This window comes from Culex quinquefasciatus, chromosome 3, assembly GCF_015732765.1.
Source record: "Culex quinquefasciatus strain JHB chromosome 3, VPISU_Cqui_1.0_pri_paternal, whole genome shotgun sequence".
Taxonomy (NCBI): Eukaryota; Metazoa; Arthropoda; class Insecta; order Diptera; family Culicidae; genus Culex; species Culex quinquefasciatus.
Genome location: NC_051863.1, coordinates 197,310,812 through 197,330,349, shown reverse-complemented (window position 1 = coordinate 197,330,349; position 19,538 = coordinate 197,310,812). Strand labels below are relative to the sequence as shown.

Sequence of the window (19,538 nt, the reverse complement as noted above, 5' to 3'; positions counted from 1 at the left end):
TTTGAAGCACCACCTTCAACGTCCCAACGTAACGCTCGTTAGAGAAGAGTTCATGCAAGGGAAGATATACGTCGCATATTGGCCCCAGGACGCACAGAGGGTCGACACTATTATCGTGAGCATTTCACTTAATTGATAAAATAAAACAAAAGCCATCCCCTTGGCCCTGAACCATATCGCTACGATCTGATAACTGTGAGACAAAACTTGGAAAACCAGGAGAGCACTTCTCTTGTCTTCCTGGGAGCCATACAGAAATTGCACTTTGCACCATCGTCGTACGTCATCTGCAGCCAGGCCACACACTCACTGGAGAATTCCCGGCGTGACGTCCTGAAAGTTTGACAAGGCCCCATCACTTCGGGTCGGGTTTGAAGGGGAATTGTGCCTGAGATGACGACGCGTCCGGAACACTCTGCCAGAGCTGAGAGCTGATTGTTCAGATAAGTTCAAGACGACCGTCCCATCACTTCTATTATGGGTTACGAGCACACTCATGTTGCGGTATCGTTACGCGGGGTGACTTTGTGCACCCATTTTAGCTCCGACCTGCTGTTTCGAAAGTCACTCCAAGCTGTTGTACCACCAGAAACGTTTATTTATAGAATATACGGGATGTCTCATGAGATGCAGACTCTGTTCCTGTTAGTACGCTGAGTAGGGGCTGCAGCTAAAACAAATGGATGTACAGATAAGCCGGTTCTCCTCTTGGGGCGGAAAATCCTCGTAGAGACCGCTCAGCTAATGATGCAGTGTGGTGCAGGATAATAATTGAATTATTGAGACGAATGAGTCCACTTGATATCAAGTGAACTTCCGGATATGGGTTCCGTCCCCTCAAGGGTTGATTTATTATTGCTGAGTGTGATGACGACAAACACAGGCTCTCGGTGTCGTCAGCCCAGCGGGGAAAGGTCAAACCAGGCTAGAAGCCCATTAAATTTTAGATGAAACAATCAACAATCTGCTCTGTACGAGACGACGAGGGAGGAAGAAGTTGGTTCAGGCAAGTTCAACAAACAGCTTAATTTTCTAATCCAACCTAAATTGGCGAACTGTTTGCACAAGAAACATCGGTTGAGCTAAGCTGCCCTTCCCGCAAGGGAGCTTTAGGCAAGGTGAGAGATTATACTTCCCAGAATTGTCACGCAGCCTCCTTTTGTCCAAGACCGCTGCTCAATGACAAAATAGCCTAATGAAAGTATTGAATAATTCAACAATGAAATTCCTTCGAAAATTTCTTGTGGAATTTAGCTTTGAAATGAACACAGAATAAAAAAGCTTCAGGCATATATTGCATGCAACTTTTAGTTGTATACAACAGTGACGAATCACCCTAATCCTCCATATCTGAATATGTTTAGAAAAAATCAAAGTGCATTTGTTTCTGGGGACCTGCCTCGGCAGTCATTTTTAGCATTTTTTGTAGGTCAGTGTTATTAGGTTTGAAATGTTATTGATAATCCTCATCATCACCCATAACCTCAACCAACTTGCGAAAATGCTTTAGTGATCCCCCATCACCGATTAGTACCTATCCCCATTCCGTAACCTAACAACCCCTGCCCCCAAATACTCACGCGATCTTCTCCGAGGGCGCCCTCCACGGAACGTCATCGTCCAACTCGTCGTCGCTCTCGTTGTCCTCGCCGTCGATGCCGTCCTCGCCGGATATGCTGAACGACGAAGACGTGAACATGTCCGGCACGGGCAGGATCGACGGTCTCCGACTCCCTACCGAACAGACCGAGATCAATCATCTTTGCTTGCCGGCGATTTGCATGGTCTACTGCCGCTACTTACCCCGTCGCTGGTTCAGGACGTCCGGGCTGAGCAGGTTCGGGTTGTTGTTGGACGGGATCTCCAGGTGGTTCGCCGTGGTGATGGCCGGCGGTCCCAGCGAAGACTGGGTCGTGACCGAGGCCGGGGTGGCCGGCGTCGTGCCGGGGAGGGCCTCCTTGAGGTTTTGCTTCGAGTCCGATACGGTGATGGTGTTGGCGTTGGACGTGGTCAGGAGCCCACTCTCGGCGTAGGTCGCTGAAGATTAGGGAAGACGGGTTGAGCGTGCGGTTAGAGTGGTTTGCATGGTATTTATTTGGGTAATTTGGGTTGGTCTCAATTATGAGCGTAAGGTTTTGTGTAATTTGTTAAGTTTGAGGTGCTGTGAAACATTTTTATATTGAAACTGGTGAGAGAATCGACAGCAAAGTGACAAAAAGTGAGGTGACGAAAGCAATTAAATTATTTTTCTTTACAATTAACAACCTGTTTCGAATATAGATATCTCTGGAATTTCCCACGTAAACTAATTGTCCTAGTAATGACAAGTGTTCTCGTTTCAATCAATTATTCAAATAGTTCGTGCTTGACGGCGTCAAAGTCGATAGCATCTATTTATTTATGAATGTACAACGCACACACACATACACCGATAAAACCCACAATTGTTTCTTCACAACCCCCTCCCACGATTGCAATTTAATCAAGAGGGGGTGGAATGCTGGTTTGATGGCGGTCACTCTCGACATAATTGTCAATATTTGCGTTGGCCAGCCACGCAGTACTCAACGAGTGTGGTCAAAATGATAATTAAGTCAGCTTGGACAGTCGACAGCTATGGGCTACCGAAACAGGAACCTCGAGAGTGACATATGCCGGTGCAAATAAAATAAATAATTCCACCCTATTCTGATGAAGTCATGGATGCCAATTGCTTTGTGTTCTGTTGAACAAACAAAAAATCTGTTTATTGATATACTGCAAAATTGCTAAATTTTTTAAATAGGGTTGAAACCGCAGTTATGAAACAAAATAGTGATACCAAGTATTTTTGTATTTTTGAATTTTTGTATTTTTGTATTTTTGTATTTTTGTATTTTTGTATTTTTGTATTTTTGTATTTTTGTATTTTTGTATTTTTGTATTTTTGTATTTTTGTATTTTTGTATTTTTGTATTTTTGTATTTTTGTATTTTTGTATTTTTGTATTTTTGTATTTTTGTATTTTTGTATTTTTGTATTTTTGTATTTTTGTATTTTGTATTTTGTATTTTGTATTTTGTATTTTTGTATTTTTGTATTTTTGTATTTTTGTATTTTGTATTTTTGTATTTTGTATTTTTGTATTTTGTATTTTTGTATTTTTGTATTTTTATATTTTTGTATTTTTGTATTTTTGTATTTTTGTATTTTTGTATTTTGTATTTTTGTATTTTTGTATTTTTGTATTTTTGTATTTTGTATATTTTGTATTTTTGAATTTTGTATTTTGTATTTTTGTATTTTGTATTTTGTATTTTGTATTTTTGTATTTTTGTATTTTTGTTTTGTATTTTTGTATTTTTGTATTTTTGTATTTTTGTATTTTTGTATTTTTGTATTTTTGTATTTTTGTATTTTGTATTTTGTATTTTTGTATTTTGTATTTTGTATTTTTGTATTTTTGTATTTTTGTATTTTTGTATTTTTGTATTTTTGTATTTTGTATTTTTGTATTTTTGTATTTTTGTATTTTTGTATTTTTGTATTTTTGTATTTTTGTATTTTTGTATTTTTGTATTTTTGTATTTTTGTATTTTTGTATTTTTGTATTTTTGTATTTTTGTATTTTTGTATTTTTGTATTTTTGTATTTTTGTATTTACGTATTTTTCTCTGGAAATCTTCCCTATTTTTAAAAGATAATTTTAAAATGTTTGAAGAACAAAATTCCATCATTTCCATTCCTGTCACAACAGCTTTTCAACGATTATCCAGTGTTTATCACTCAACAGGAAATGATTCAACTCAAAAATCCTCCAATCATAACCACTTCCAATAAACAGCAACAGACAAATGAAAATGGAATAATAAATTGCGAAATAATCAATGCTTGGACCGCTTGTTAAAACAAAAAAAAAAAAATCAATGAACTGATTTTTCCCGCCACCACACTGATTGTTTTTTTGCTGTCGTCGAGATATGGGTTAAAATTAATTGAGGTTGGTGAGTGTTTGTGTGTGATTGTGGAGTTTGATTGAAAATTAAAAAAATACACACTCGTTAAGTCTACCAATTTGGTGGGTTCAATCAACTGTTAACAAACACTAAGGGGTTGGGGGGGAGATCAACAACGGTTGAACGTACGGATTTTGGATTAACAGAGTAGGCTACGACATTTGTACTTTTGATCTCGAACTAACATGCGAAACTTCTAAAAAGTTGAATTTCTATTCTAAAATCTTCAAAGTAGGCTACTAAAGGGGTTAAGTGTGCATGAGTTTGACTGTACTTGTGTATTTTTGTGTGATACTATTTTAATGAATGCAGGTGATCACGTGGTGGTGATTTCTATCAACTACTATTTTGCTTGGGGACATTTTCAAGATTATCGTAGTAGGCCTGGGGAGTGTGTCGTCGTCCAGGTGGGTGGATCGATCAGCAAAGCTTCTGTGCTTGTTTTTACTGCCACAGTAGGCCAAGACTATTGCAATGAATTTAATCAGCGAGTCTGATTTTTGAAATGGACGGGGAAGGTAGGGTCAAGCGGTCAAACTGACTTTGAAATGTTGAGGAAGTTAAAAAGATTAAACTGAATTAATTAGTTTGGAAGTATAAATTATTGTAAGAAAATTCGCTTCAGCTATTTAGAAATAGAGAGAAATAGAAAAGGAGACAGTGTTTGAAGAGGCTCGCAAGAGGTATTCGAACGCCACATGCAATTTTCGTGAAATCGAAAATCTTATGAAAAAATATTCAAAAGAGGACAAAATTCCAAATAAGCGGAATCAAATGGGAGGAGGGGGGGCAAAATGGCACTCACGCACGGCCAGTGTTGCCAGATCGGTACTACCACTGTCCAGGACAAAGTTCGCGGGGGGGGTTTACCGGTGGCCCGCGGGGACCCGGGACTGTCGGAGTTGAGCGAGCCGAGGCTCGGACTGTGAGGCACGCGCACGCAAACCGATGGCACCGGGGCCATCGGCGAATGGTTGTCGTTGTTGTTATTGTTGTTTGATGTTACTGAATGACGGGATGGTAGAGAAAAAAGAAGAGTTTTTCGAAAGTTCGTGAATGTTTGCTTTGATGGTCGGATTTGATTTAAAGTTATAATATTCGAAATGTTTAAAAAAATGCTGATTCAAGTTGATCGTTTCCAATTTTAAATGTGCAAAAAATGGCTTCAAGAGTAAATATACAGAAAAAGAATGCTTTCCCATGATCGGCACAAAAAAGCAACACTCAACATCATGTTCTGGGCGGAAAAACGGAAAACTTACATCGAAAGCAGAAAATATGTTACACGCTGCGGTGGAAAAGGGTGAATTTTGTGTTTGTTTCGTGTGGGTGTTTTTTCCTCGCCTCATTTTTCTCGATACATCATGAATATTTGGACACATTTTTTTTGTTTGTTGAGGTGGTGAGGGTGGTTGGTTTCTTGTGTGTGAATATAAAACAACATCTTCATAGCAGTAGCGGCACCATGAACGGGCGGAGAAGGGTGGGGTTAAATGGGGCAAAACGGGACACGGGTTTCTTATTCTTTTCGTTCGCGCGCTCACAGAACAACAAAGGAACAACACACCCGAACATGTAAAAACAGAGCAGCGTTCAAGGGGTGGGGATAAAAACGTCCTTGCAAGGCCACGTGGATCACATCCTAATGGGAGGGAGGGTCGGACATTTGAGGGTGGAAAGGGTTGCAAACTTACTCTCTTTCGGAGGTTGGTCGGGACTTTGGGTTTGATTTTGGTTCACCACAAAGGCCGAGTTTTCCTCCTTGGTGATGCTCATGTAGTAGCAGGTGTCGTCCTTTTTCATGATATGTCGAGGGCCCGGATTCAGCAGAATCGTCTCCTCGTAAAACTCTGGTAACTCGGCCGGCCGAACACCAACTAAGGCAACGCCGTACCTGAATTTTGCCAGACGACATTATTAGAATCGATCGCAAACAGTTTCAAAGTCAACTCACTTTCGGTGCGAATGAAAGCTGGCGTACGTGAAGCTCTTTCCCTCGTACTCGCCGAAGAACCGGCTGTCGCCGAGTACGATGTGGTAGATCTCGTTTCCGGAACACTTGCCGTACAGCCGGTGCCACTCCTCCGCCGACTGTTGGCCCTCTCTGTGGAGAAATTAAATGAAAGATTGTTTTAAATTTCATCTGCTGTGTGCTATCTTGTGACATAGACCATTTTGGTCGAAAATGAGTTAATGATGACGTTTTTATATACTTAACAAACACTACAAGATGATTTAATCCGATTTTGGGAACTCGCTTCCGTTTCCCGGATATCGCAATACACACTTGCGACAAAAACAAATTTATCATCAAAATGATCGTGCACACTTCTGACACGTCATACATGTTGTCGGAAAATGTGGAAAATTTGTCTTGTTTTTTCCAAATTTATGTTGATATACACTTTCGAAAGGCAATGCAATCTTTTGTTTTTGAAAATATATTGATTAAGTCGGTTAAACTGTTTATTTAAGCCTATTTTAGTTTGTATGGAAATTCTGTGCACACTTGTGACACGTAGCACAATTTTACTTTCGAAACACACTTGTGACACGTGCTTTTCAGATTTTTGTTTACATATTTAACTGTATCTTTTAAATGGTGTAACCAAATCGCTTGGAGCGTTTGTTAAGCGAGGGTATACGAACCGATTGCTTCAAAAAGTTTGGCTCTATCATTCATAGTTTTGAAAATATTTATCATCAAACTTTAAACATCGATTTTCTCAAATAGTACTAAATGGTCGTTGTCACAAGATAGCACACAACTGACGATTTGCTAAAAATTCGTTTAAATTATTTAAAAAAAATGATTATAACACAACAATTTTTAAGTACGGGTTTCAAATACTTCAAAAATTTTATTCAAATATTTCATTTTTGATTTGAAATGATCGTTCTTTGTAATCAAATTCTAAATATGACGAAGTCACTGTGGAAAACAATGTAATATTTTTTTTTGCGGGAAATCCAAATTTAGTTTTTTTTTTTCAAATCATTTTAAATCATATTATTTAAATTGATAGCAATACCTGAAAATGATCAAATTTGTTTTTTTTTCTTAAAAAAAATATTTTGTTTATGATTGGGCCGCTGCAAATATTTTTTAAAGTTTATGTCCTTTGATTCTAATCTTAACGTTGGTTTGGGAAGGAGGATATATTGAAAAAAAAGAAAAGAAATGAAAAATATTGAAATTACAAGCCTTGTTGACTCATAGCTTGTATCGAGTTAACATCTCAATGAAAAAAGAGTTTTAAAATTGATTGAACACCTCTACAGTTGATTTTCAATCATTCAATGGCTTTTTTTGTTTTATCTAATTGCAGAATCAAATTTGCAATTCTCGGATTAGTTTTCAAAAAGCCGTAAGAGCCATTGGTAAACAAAGTCCTTTTTGCATCGGTATTTGACCAACTTACCTAAAACTAATATCAAAAATGTTTGAGATTGTTCATCTACACGTCCTTCAAGTGCCTCGAACTAAAAATAAATGAAATTTTGCTTCATTTTGGAGAAAAACGAAAATAAGTGCCAGAGGCCACGGTGGCTCTTACGGCTTTTTGAAAACTCACCCGAGAATTGAAAATTACTTAACTTTTTAGTTTAGTGCACTGATTTAATGTTACTGGCATTTTTAATTATTTATTTTTCTAGAGATTTTTTTATTTTAAGGTCTTATGGTGGCCAGCGGGTTTCTTATGTTTATATGACATTTTTAAATATTTTTTTTTCGTACATGAAAAAAAGAACCTGTGCAAAAATAATTCAGAAAAACTGTAAAAATCATTTTTTAAAAATCTAAAGAAGGCTAATTGGGCTGAAAGTTGCTAAGATACAGGTTTATTTTGAGAAAAGTGAGTAATCTCGTCATTTTTCAACTAAATATAACTCTAACTATTGGTTCAATATTCATTCTGCCCGTTTAACGTTTTGAAATTATAAAAACAAGACTGGTATTTTCAGAGGCTCAAAACAATTGTTTCCTGCATGAAACCAAAACTATAAAAACATATAGATTTAAATGTCAAGTCAAGATTTCAAAATTTGAATGAAAAAAGTGTTTTGAAATGCATTTTACAGTTGCCTTGCTGTTTAACAATTATTATTTGTCAAATTTTAAAATTTCATATGAAAATAAGTAACATTGCGATTTACATTTTTTGATTGATTTTCAAGCTTTGGAAAATATTTGCGCTTATATTACAATCCTGAAAATTCAAAAATTAATAAATGATAAATAAATATAAAAATACAAAATAATGGAGGAGTAAAACACCATGAATCAAGAAAAGTTAAAGGTTATTTGAAGTACAAAAGTTTCTCAAAATACGGAATTAAACGACAAAATCCAGCGAATTTAAAATCAGTTATGCATTATGCACCATTCTCAAAATATTTCTGTTTCACTACCTATAAAAATCATACTATTGTAATCATAAAATAGGTAAACGTATTTAATTTTCCGTGGGACTGCGGTAACTTTTTTTTTTAATCTTTTATGTTTCTTCAGCCATTATCATGAGGTGAGTGTAAACTAAAACAAAAACCCAAGTTTGAATGAACATTTTGTGAAATATTTTATTGTAATAAAGTTAGGAACTGAAAATAATTAATTATTCTTTACAGAAATGTGGTTCAGATGCGGAAATGTCAGAACTAGAAATATCACTGCACAACGCTACCCAAGCTGGTGATCTCGATTCAATAGAAGTTCTCCTAAAGCAAGGTGCCACAGTTGATTCAACGTGCCGCGGTAGAACCCCCCTAATGATAGCGGCCGTCAAAGGATTTACAGAAATTGTGCAGTTTCTACTGGAGAATAACGCAAACGTCAATGCTCGTGCCCAATTCGACGACTCGACGGCGCTGCATTCAGCAGCCCAGGTTGGACACTTGGAAGTTGTGAAAGTTCTTCTTTCGAATAGTGCCACAGTTGATGCCGCCACGAAAAACGACAACATGACCCCGCTCATGCTGGCAACACGGTTCGGTCATAAATCCGTGGCAAAGTTGCTGCTGAACAATGGTGCCAACCTGAACGCTTGCACAATCCCCCAAGGTATGACGCCACTGCACTTTGCCGTACAGAGTGCAAGAGTGGAAATGGTTGTCATGCTGGTGGAGGCCGGTGCCACAGTTGATGCCACAACGCGTGACACCGGCACGACGCCGCTAATGTTGGCCGCGTGGATGGGTTACGCGTCCATGGTTAGAGTTTTGCTCAAAAGCGGTGCCAACTGCGATGTGCGATCGACGGCGTTGCGACTGGCAGTGAGGCAGAATCATTCGAAAACTGTTGCGTTGCTGGTGGAAATGACGGCTGACAGTGTTGCCAAATAAATCAATAAAGATTAAACAATATTTGTTTATTTAACGAACAAAAAAGAATAAAATAAATCGCAATGTCATCCATGTCAACTTTACTCGTAGAGGTGAGACAAAACAAGCCAAGAGTTACATCATGTTCAATTATATTTAGAACTCCAAACATCTGTAGTGGATTGCTTGGATGCTTAAAATAGAATCCAACCACCGCAAGATTTCCATGGCCTTCTTGAACCAACAATTGTGACAACATCTTGGCTTGTTTCATTACCACAGACAAAACCAGAGAGCCCTGTGAAGTGTGCCGTAACAACACCTGCTTCCCAAGGGGGTGACAACTCCTCGCTACAGCCCAGAAGAGATTACCTCATCGTTGTCATATCTCGTCAGCAGTTTTTTGTTGTTTTTGTTTGTAGTTGCAAAAATATCCCCGTGTCGTCCCCCCTCAGTGTGGTTGATGGATGGGATACTTACTGTCCCCTTGACGTGTGCAGCAGGAGCGTCACCAGCGTACTCGCCCCGGGACACGTGCAGTTGTTCGCTAACAACGCGTATTTGAACTCGTCCTCGCAGACAACGTGCTCGGCAAATTTGACGTGCAGCTTGTTCTCGGGCCTGGTAGGGAAACACACGAATCACGTCAAAAATGTTACTAATCAACCACAAAAAAAAAACATGTTTGCTTAAAGTGATAAAAAGACATTAATAAAAAAATATAAATTATAAAGGTCGCCCACGCCACTCACCGGAAGATCTGCACGTACTGGGGGATGTTCGGGGCAAAGTCCTTGACCGCCCAGGAGCGCAGGATCGTGTGCTCGTCGGCGGCCGTTTTGTCCGCGTAGTTGCGTGCCGCCAGGATGAAGCACGCTTCCGCCTCCGCCATCCGGGCCCGGGCCAGGTCACCGTCCTTCAGGCAGGAGCCCTGGTGTGTGTGTGTGTGCAAGAGAGAAAGGAAGGAAGCGGAAATAGAAAAAATAGATCGGAATTTTTAACACAATTAGGTACGGCTAAAATTAGACATTTTTTTTTGAGTGGCAGGAAGCAGGAGCGGAAATTATAGCGATATTTGATGTTGAAGAATTTAAGGAACTTCGACAGGATTTTAATTTAGCTCTGAGATGGTGATGACTATAATTGAAAGTCGGTCAAGATTCAAAGAATTTCAGCTATTTTGTTTTGGTTTAAAAAGGAACTCCACGTCTCATGCCCTTTCTTATTTGAGTTGAATGAAAACATAAAATAGACAGTTAACCAAAAAAATGGTATAAATTTAAATCTGAGATGGAGAATTCATACAAAAGTTAAACCACAGATAGAGTATGTGGTTAAACTCTGGAAAAAATCCTTTTTCTTTTAACTTTTTTACACGGAAAGAGAAATTTCCAGAAACATTTTTTTTATATTTATGAAAACTGTAGTGAATTTTCTCAGCTTGTTGGTTTGAGGAAGGACATACACGAATTTCAACTGAATATTTAATTTGACTTTTGAAAAATATTTTCTGTTTCAAAAAAAAATGTTTTGAACATCATTATTTTTCCAAAAAATCAAACATAATCCGTCCACATTTTTCTTAGGGATTCAAAAAGTAAAAGCTTTGGTTCTCTTACACACATCAAAATAAAAAAATATGATTCTTGAGATTTTGTTGTTATTGAAAAAGGTTAATTCAAACAGCGACTAAACTTTTTGTAGAGTGTAAATTTTTTTTTCTAAATTGTCCCCATCATAACTCTTTGCTGATGAAATCATTTCGAAACGAATAATGCAAAATACCTTCTTTGGGCATAAGGTAGCCCCTTCAAAACAGTTTCAGCCGAATAAAAATATTTTTTTCTCGAAATCGGCTCATCATGATTTGAATACATTCTTTTTAAAAGCTTTTCTTCACAATTCTACTTTTTCGACAAACGCAAATTTTAATGTCATTAAGCGGCAATTCTCTTAAGGATTAGGTTTTAAGGAAAATTTAGATTTTGTTTATTTAGATAAACTATATGAAATTTTTTATATATACTATTTCTATGACCACATGTTTTGATCAATCACACAAACAAATTTAGTTTTTTGAAAAAAAAACATAATTTTGATGAATTTATTTTTAGATGCAAAATTGAATTTTTAATAAAAATTTATATAAATTTTTAAATCGTTCACTGAGTTATCGTGATTTAAAAAATAGACTCTATTTGATGACAAATAAAAAAAAGTTCATTTTTCCTGTAGGTATGCTTTTCTTTCAGAAGCAACCACTTGTCCAATTTTCTGCCTGTGTGGATCAATCGGACCGCGCACTGGACTCATAATCCAGAGGTCGCTGGTTCGAATCCCGAGGCGGACGCAAAAATTCTAAGTGTAAATATAAGTATTCGGTGCCCTCTCCCCGTGCCATACTTTCCCACATAGGAGACCCGGGAGGCGGAGTCTTGTCGCAAAAAGAACGATACACACCTGTGGAACCGTTGACGAAACCGCAAGGTTTAAGAGGGCCACATTATAAGGTGTTACGTCGATTCCGTTTTTTGTCCAATTTTCAATGTCATTCAAGCAAATTTATGAGAAATTATAAATTTTTTAATTTGAAGAGTTTATAACATTAAAATGTAAAATGATATGTAACTTTATGTGAAGAATTTTTTATTGTTTATTTGATTTTACATCTTAAAATAAAATCTAAGTTTATCGAATTTTTCCATGTTTTTCAAAAGATATGATTTTTTGCCAAATAAATTTTGACGAACTTGTTCCATAACGCAAATTGTGCCAATTTTGTGATCAAAAAGTTATCCTAAAATGAGATTTTCCAAGTTGGTTAAAAGACCTTGCACGTTTCAATATTTTGTGTGAAACAGATTTTTTAGAGTGTAACTATTTACAACTTTGTCGGAGACAAAGAACACATAAATTCATTCAGCAATTTCCCACGAAAACAGCATGAAAACAACAAAAGTTCTCGGATCGGGTTCAAAATTTTTCTGGGGGTTACCTGCTCGAAACAATTAGACCCGTATTTTTTTGTTTGGCCATTACGGTGACCTACACCGTGTTAGGGTGGTCTGAAAAATTTCCATTTTCGTCGATTTTCGCAAAAACCACTTTCATAACTCCTCGCCATTTTAATCGATTTCAATTGTCTCAAACTTAAATGAAAGGTGATAAGTTGGCCTTGCAAGGAAAAAATAATTAGAAGTTTTGAAAATCTAGCCAAACATATGAAAAGCGCCGTTTTGACATGTCTGGCTAAAAAAAGTTGCGTCTTTCAATTACGAAAATTTTGGTACCCAAACATGTATAGGTCATCGCTGAAATTTCATAGTAAACGCAGTTTTAGTGAAAAAAGTTGTTTCAATGCCGATTTCGTCATTTTCCGGTTTTTGCGCGCGGTGCGTCGAAAAGCACGGATTTTATTTTCAAAAAATCATATCTCGGAATCCTGTTAATGAACTCCTCCCATTTTTCAATATGTTACGTAAAAATTTCCGTGGAATCCGATGAAAATATTTCCAGAAATAGGCTCGTTGGTCCAGACACCGTCAAAACGGCATTTTAAAGTTTCATACGCCCTTTTCATATGTTTGGCTAGATTTTTGAAACTTCTAATTATTTTTCTTTGAAAGGCTAACTTATCACCTTTCATTTCCGTATTAGACAATTGAAATCGGTTAAAAGGGCGAGGAGTTATGATTTTTCGAAAAAAGTGGTTTTTGCGAAAATCGACGAAAATTGCCATTTTTCAGACCACCCTAACACGGTGTAGGTCACCCTAATGGCCAAACAAAAAAAAATACGGGTTTTATTATTTCGGCCAGGGAACCCTTCGAAAAAAATTGAGCCCGATCCGAGCACTTTTGTTTTTTCCATGCTGTTTTCGTGGGGAATTGCTGTATTGTTGAATATTTTAAAAGCCTTTTTGTATGGATAGTAGTGTGGTTCAGGGCTGCTTCATCTCAAATTACAAAAGCCTAATTGGCAAAAGAGCTCATTCTTAGGAGAATTCATCAAATACAAACTTAGTCATAAGTTAGAGGAATACGCAATGTGTTCTTTGAAAATCTCATCTCATATTTCAGTCGAAAGAAATTAAGATTAATCATTTAAAGGCGTTTCTTATAGATCGAAAAAAAGTCGTTCATCTATCCGACAAGGTTTGCCGAGTCAAGTTATGAAAAATTACATCGTATTGCAATACCAGAAACAATTCTGGAGCTTTTTTTTTAATAAAAGATCCAATAAACCAAATTTCCAGACTGGAAATTCCAGTTTATGCTTTTTGTGTGTTTTTGAAACCGCCTTGAGTCAGGGGTATTAAAAAGCACCCAAAAAGCAAAAAATGATAATTTGGTTTAATGGACCTTTAAAAAAACGCCAGAACTTTTGAATTTGATTTTTATTAAGTGAAACGTTCGTTAACCCGCTTGAATGTTATATGCCATCAAGATAAGTTTTAAACTCCAAAATAGCATTGAAATGAATTGCTTTTCGATACAAGTGCTAAAATGTTGAATATTCATCCCTCAACAGTATTAGTACTGTTATTTTCACTATAGAATGGCAAGAAAAGTTAGTATTTTTACAGCGATATAGCAAAAATAGGTTTTAATTTTGGAATGAAGTTCTTTTCAACAATAAAATCAAACCCCAAAAAACAGTAGACAACACCTCGTTGAAATTTTCTCTCAATGCAATCTGAGCTTTTAATTTCTCCTTGCACTGCAATGAACATAATATCGAGTGCCCTTAATTGAATTACATCCATCAGCTGGTGCTCTCTCGTCAAGAGTCTTTTCGTTTCGCTCCTTACCTGAATGTAGATGACACGTTGGGCCCAGATCGGCACCTGCAGTATCATCCGCATCGTCGTGTCCAGCTCCATCGGGCTCAGCAGCACCACGTAGTAGTCCTGCAGCAGCGGATGGGCGTAGAACTCGTTCAGGAAGTCCATGATGGTGTCCGCGTGAAGCGTCGTCGAGCACACGACCACGTGCTTCTCGCTCTGGGCCCGGTGGGACGAGTAGCTGCCGCCGAGCTTCTGCCGCTCCATCCACGTGAAGGCCAGCTGTTCAAACTGGGGAAAAAATGGGAGACATTTTATTGAAAAAGCTAGGCACGGCACGGGGAGGTCCCCGAAGGGGGCTTTTATTTAATTATTTTTCGCATGTATCGTCTATTTGTCTTGCCGTTTTTTTTTCGGGGGGTGAAAGTGGACAAGGGGGAGAACTTTTAACGTTCCATACAGTTGGCGAAATTTGCTTTCAGGGCGCAAATTTGATAATGGAATGGCCAGAATGGCTGGCACAATTAAATTTTATGGAGGGGCCATTTAAAATGCATATTTTAGCTTTAAATTAAATTCAATAACTCTGGTCTCACCTGAGTCGGTAGCACAATCAGCGCCACGCAGATCATGATCACCATGTAGAGCTGCGAGGGCCAAATGTCCGGCACAAAGTCACCGTAGCCGACGGTCGAGAACGTCACCACCACGTAGTAGGTGCTCTGGAACAGGTTCAGGTGCCGGTGGCCGGCCCGCTGGAAGTGCTGAATGCCGCAGACGCTGGAAAAGGACGAAGAAAAATAAAAATTAAAGGAGACGCAGGGTTATTTAGAGTGACGAGTTTGATTACACTCTGATGCTAAAAAAAAATATTTTTATCCAATTTTTCCCCATTCTGCACCTGAGTGTAATCACTTTAAGTGGCAGTAGGCGATGCGGTTGGTGCCCCCACCAAAATTGGGTTATTCATCTGAAAATGATACGTGCTTCTTGCGAGTGAACCCAGCACAGCCTGCTGAGACTGCTGGCTGGCAAGAGAATGGCACCATAAATTGATTATGGTTGAGCTCCGAGCACAGAAGAAACCATGTTTCTATACGGAGATTATTCTATTATTTCAGAACCCGATGGGAGATGGGACCGAAACAAAAGGGAATTTGCATAAAAGTGGTGGGAAATTTGAATAAATTTGCTGTAAAATTGCCTGATGCATATAAAAGGTATGACCTTAAGGGGGTGCATTCTCTGCAGCAAGAGGACTTCAACCTAAAGAGCTCTTGACACAAATTGATCTATTAGCTATTTAAAACTAAACTATTCTGTTTGAAGTATTTTTAGACAATTATGTTCAAAATACCACTGCAGTACAACGATGCTCAAGCCGCGCTGCAAAATTATCGATTTAGTTACGTCCTCGAGTCCGGGATTATGTTGTTAATCAGTGCACAGTTCTATGAACCTGGAGTAACTATACCAAACTGTCTCTCCGTTTCAACCCACGGCAAATGTCGTCTGCCTGGGTTGTGCAATGTTTACATTATTTCAGCCGTGTCTGTGACGACGACGACGACGACGACAACGTGTCATTAAACCAGGAAGAGGAAACTTCAGCACATCCGGCGACGACAGGATGAGAGTTTTTCAATTATGCTTCTGACAGTTTTGTTTCTGGGCTGGGTAATAATGAAAATTTTGTATTTTTGGTTTTGTTTTTAGATTTGGATGCATAATTTTATATATTTATTACATAAAAAAAATCATAAATTAAAATTTTCAATTAAAAGTTTTGTTTACTACAAAATAAAACCAAATCTCACCCTTGTCTAATGACAAGATACGATGAATGGGGCAAACTTTAAACAAAAAAATAAAAATATTAAATACCCGCCACCACACCTACAGGTCTCACTAGCCTGTTTCACCTCGATTACATATATACAACGAAAACTAAAAATAATTACCTTGTGAAGACTAAGCACAGTAGGGTCGCCGACAGGATTGTCAGCTGCTGGGACAGGGCAGACTGGGACTTTTGCATCGCCCGGTGCAGGTCATTCTGTGGGTAGTTGGAAAAGAAAAAAAAAGTTCAATTGATTGCATAAACCGTTTTGTTTTGTTGTTTTTAAAACTATAAGCTTGAGCTTGGTTTTTTTTTAAATACATACAACTGTTTTTTTACTGAGCAAAAAAACACAAGTTGCTTTATAAATTTGACTTATCAAATTCTTGGTTCATTTTCCCAGACAGGTTTAGTTGCTTAAGGGTATCGAACCAAAAAAATAAAAGCTTTGGGAATCTTTTAGGAAATCTTCCGTAGGAAATTTGTATTGTTAACTACTCAGGACCCTTTTGGGTCGTAATCGTAAAACGTCGATTAGAAATGGATTTATTCGATTACTTCCCAGTAAAATGTGTTCCATATTAAACTAAATATTCATACGACCATCCAAATCAACTAATCTTGCCCTCTTAAGGTATCAAACGCTCGTCAGCGAAAAAAAAAGCCAACGACGAACCAATTCTGGCTGCACTTTTCCACTCGCCCCACCCCTGTCACCCCTTTATAATAAAATCATGGGAAAACCCTCGAAAAATACCACCACAAAAGTGAGCGGTGACTATAAAAATCTGATACGAAACGATCAAATAAAACCGAATGGACCGTAATCAGAAGAATGGCACCGGAGAGCCACCAATATGAAGCCATTATCGCGTTAAGGGTACTGGGCTGTGTTGTCTGCACAGCATGCCATGGGCTACTACGATGTGGTGGCCCAGAAGCCTTACCGGGCAAGCCACGGACGAGAACAAAGAATATTCATTTCTGCTAGGGTTGTTGTTACGCTGGGTTGCTTTGATCAGGTTTTGTTCGAAGCAACTTTGTGCTACAGTGCGCCCTCTATACTTACAAACATATTTTCCAAGGAACGTTTTGCGAGCCAGCAGTTGAGAAACACTGGAATGAACAAGTTCCTGAACGGAGGCCATAAAATCTGTGCGGTTGGTCCGGGTCCGGTGGGTTGATTCCGTCCACAATGATGTTATTTTTGGTGGGTTGATGGCGAAACAGAACAAAAACATACACACTTCATTAATTCGTAATTCATAATTGTACAATCAACAGTCACGACATCTGGGTGGTGCAAAAAGGAACCATTGGGGGAAAAAAGGGAAAAGCACTCGTAAAAGAGACTTTTGTTGATTTTCTCCGAGGTTTCTTACTGCTCTGTTTGTCCAATGAAAATCCGAGAGGACAATGTCGTGATCAAGTGGCCGGTTTGGGAAAAGGGTTTGCAGGGATTAAACGATTACTGCTCCGGAGATGAAGATGGAATTGGGGCGGGATAGACAGACTAAGGTGACACACACACACACACACACACACACACACGAGAGATGCTTACCGTAATTGTGAACGGTATCGTTGTAACAAGTTCCAAAATAAAATGAAATGATAAAATCTGCTGCCATATATTGCCCTGAAACGAGATTGGAAATTTATTCCCAATTAGAAATACTCAGTTTATAGATTTCCTTTATTGAAAAATCAATGCCCCAAACTTCCCGGAGGGCAAATTCCAGCAAATTAATTAACTCTCCGACTGTTTCGGTCGTTTCGATTTTCCAATTTACCGAGCAGTCTGAAAAAGTTTCCCGGCGAATGCCCGACGGACTCACGGATCTGTAATTGACTTTTGCAGAACACCCCAAAACGGGAACTCACCTTGTACCCGAGGTAGGCAATCAGCAGCGCTTCCGTGAGCGAAACGAGCGCCAGGACGAGCTGCACCGCCCACAGCTCCGTGGACCGGTTCACCCACAGGATCGCGTCCCAGTTGATGATCGGATTCTCCTGGAACTCCTCCTCCGTCAGTTTGGCCGAGTCCAGGAACTCTGTTTTGTTTGACACCTTGCAGCCGTAGCTAATAAACAATTTTGTAGAATTAAAATCATAACCTTCAACCACACCGTGCAAACCCAAATCGATTGCCTCCCAAGCAAGCCATGCAATCAGTAGTGTTCAGTTCAGTGAATTCTCGCTCGAGGCCTGCTTTGCACCCAGAACAAAACTTCCAACTTACTCCTACCAGGGAGGTAATCTGAAGCCCTTCCGGTTACGAAACGAAACAGGCAAAGTTTTGAGCCAAACGAGATAACACAACCAACTATACGGCTTCTACCCCAGGTCTACGAAAGCAGCTGATGAAATATGCATTCCCTGTTTCCGCTTTTGGCCAGCCGAGACCAGTCCGAGCGAGGTCCGGAGGTTCAATTAATGAAAACGAAGGTCCGACTGTGAAGTGGCCGCCGCCTTCCGTCAGGGTCAAAAGCCACTGGCAAAACATCACATGAATAATGGAGCAGCCTTTTCCAGCACTAACTCGGACCCGGTTGAAGTTTTAGAGTGAGAGAAAAAGGGAACGTAACTGTAGGTTTGTGTAATTGGGTCAGACTGCGTTTTTCAGTGAAGGATGTGGACGACTTGTGAGGGATTAACTCTCTGACGGGGGTGATGCATTAGGGATTAGCCGGAACAATCGATAAACACGGTGGAGTGTGGGGATTTTCGGCTCGGTTCTGCGAAAAAGGTCAATCAGGCGATTATAGGTTAAACAGAGTCTTTAAAATTTATCATAACAGGATTCCCGATGTTGCTCTTTTGCTGTATGTTGTTTGTTAAGATAGTAATTGTAAAGGATTAGTGTTGATAAAGTATTGATTAGATATCGATTAGTACTGAAGAGCGAGTCCACGAGCAAAGCATACCCATCTCGCATCGACCTCACCAATCTGCCTGAAATTTTCAGGGGTTGTTTGTACATATAAAACTAGCATCTGGCCAAAATATGAGCACTCTAGGTCAACGGGAAGTGGGGGCAAATCGGGACACAAAGTTTGAAGGTTCAAAAACGTCAAAAATCGTAAAAAGGCTGTAACTTGGACAAAATTCAATTTATTTTCAAAATTCAAAATGCATCTGAAAGGGCTTAAAAAATGCAACAAAATGCAGGGAGAAGCATTCCAATTGGTTAAATCTAAAGGGAGTTATTGGCATTTTAGTGAAAAAATAGCACAATTTTCAAACTCAAATAAAAAAGTGTTCCATCCAGATATCAACTCGGTTCGACCTGCAGCTTGTAGGGGACATCTTGGACTACCATCTGAGACTGAGAACGCTTTGGGTAAGGCAGTTTAACATATTAAATAGACACTTTTACTTTTAGTGAATTTTTTGGTTGTAAATTTTTGCTCGGGGGTCTCCTTAGATCCCATTTCCTGGTAATAATTTTATCATATTCGTATTCCTGAGACAATTTCACAATAGAAACATGCATAAAAATGTTTATTTTCATCTATTTTAACCCTTTAAAAAATGAAAGTTAAAAAAAATGAGATGCTGCTTTTTTTCTGGTGTCATCTAGTATCCTTGGAAACGA

The 19,538-nt window shown here is 38.6% G+C and overlaps 1 protein-coding gene across 1 annotated transcript in view; it reads right to left on the bottom strand.

Annotated features, from left to right (window-relative positions):
• LOC6031136 (potassium channel subfamily T member 2) overlaps window positions 1-19,538 on the bottom strand; it is a 260,134-nt gene that overhangs the window by 33,560 nt on the left and 207,036 nt on the right. The window contains 12 exon segments of the mRNA XM_038264861.1: window positions 1,581-1,734; window positions 1,804-2,037; window positions 5,690-5,889; window positions 5,950-6,099; window positions 9,798-9,938; window positions 10,070-10,248; window positions 14,128-14,391; window positions 14,697-14,880; window positions 16,062-16,156; window positions 17,010-17,093; window positions 17,505-17,579; window positions 17,825-18,023. Of these exon segments, the coding sequence (XP_038120789.1) occupies window positions 1,581-1,734; window positions 1,804-2,037; window positions 5,690-5,889; window positions 5,950-6,099; window positions 9,798-9,938; window positions 10,070-10,248; window positions 14,128-14,391; window positions 14,697-14,880; window positions 16,062-16,156; window positions 17,010-17,093; window positions 17,505-17,579; window positions 17,825-18,023 (1,959 nt within the window).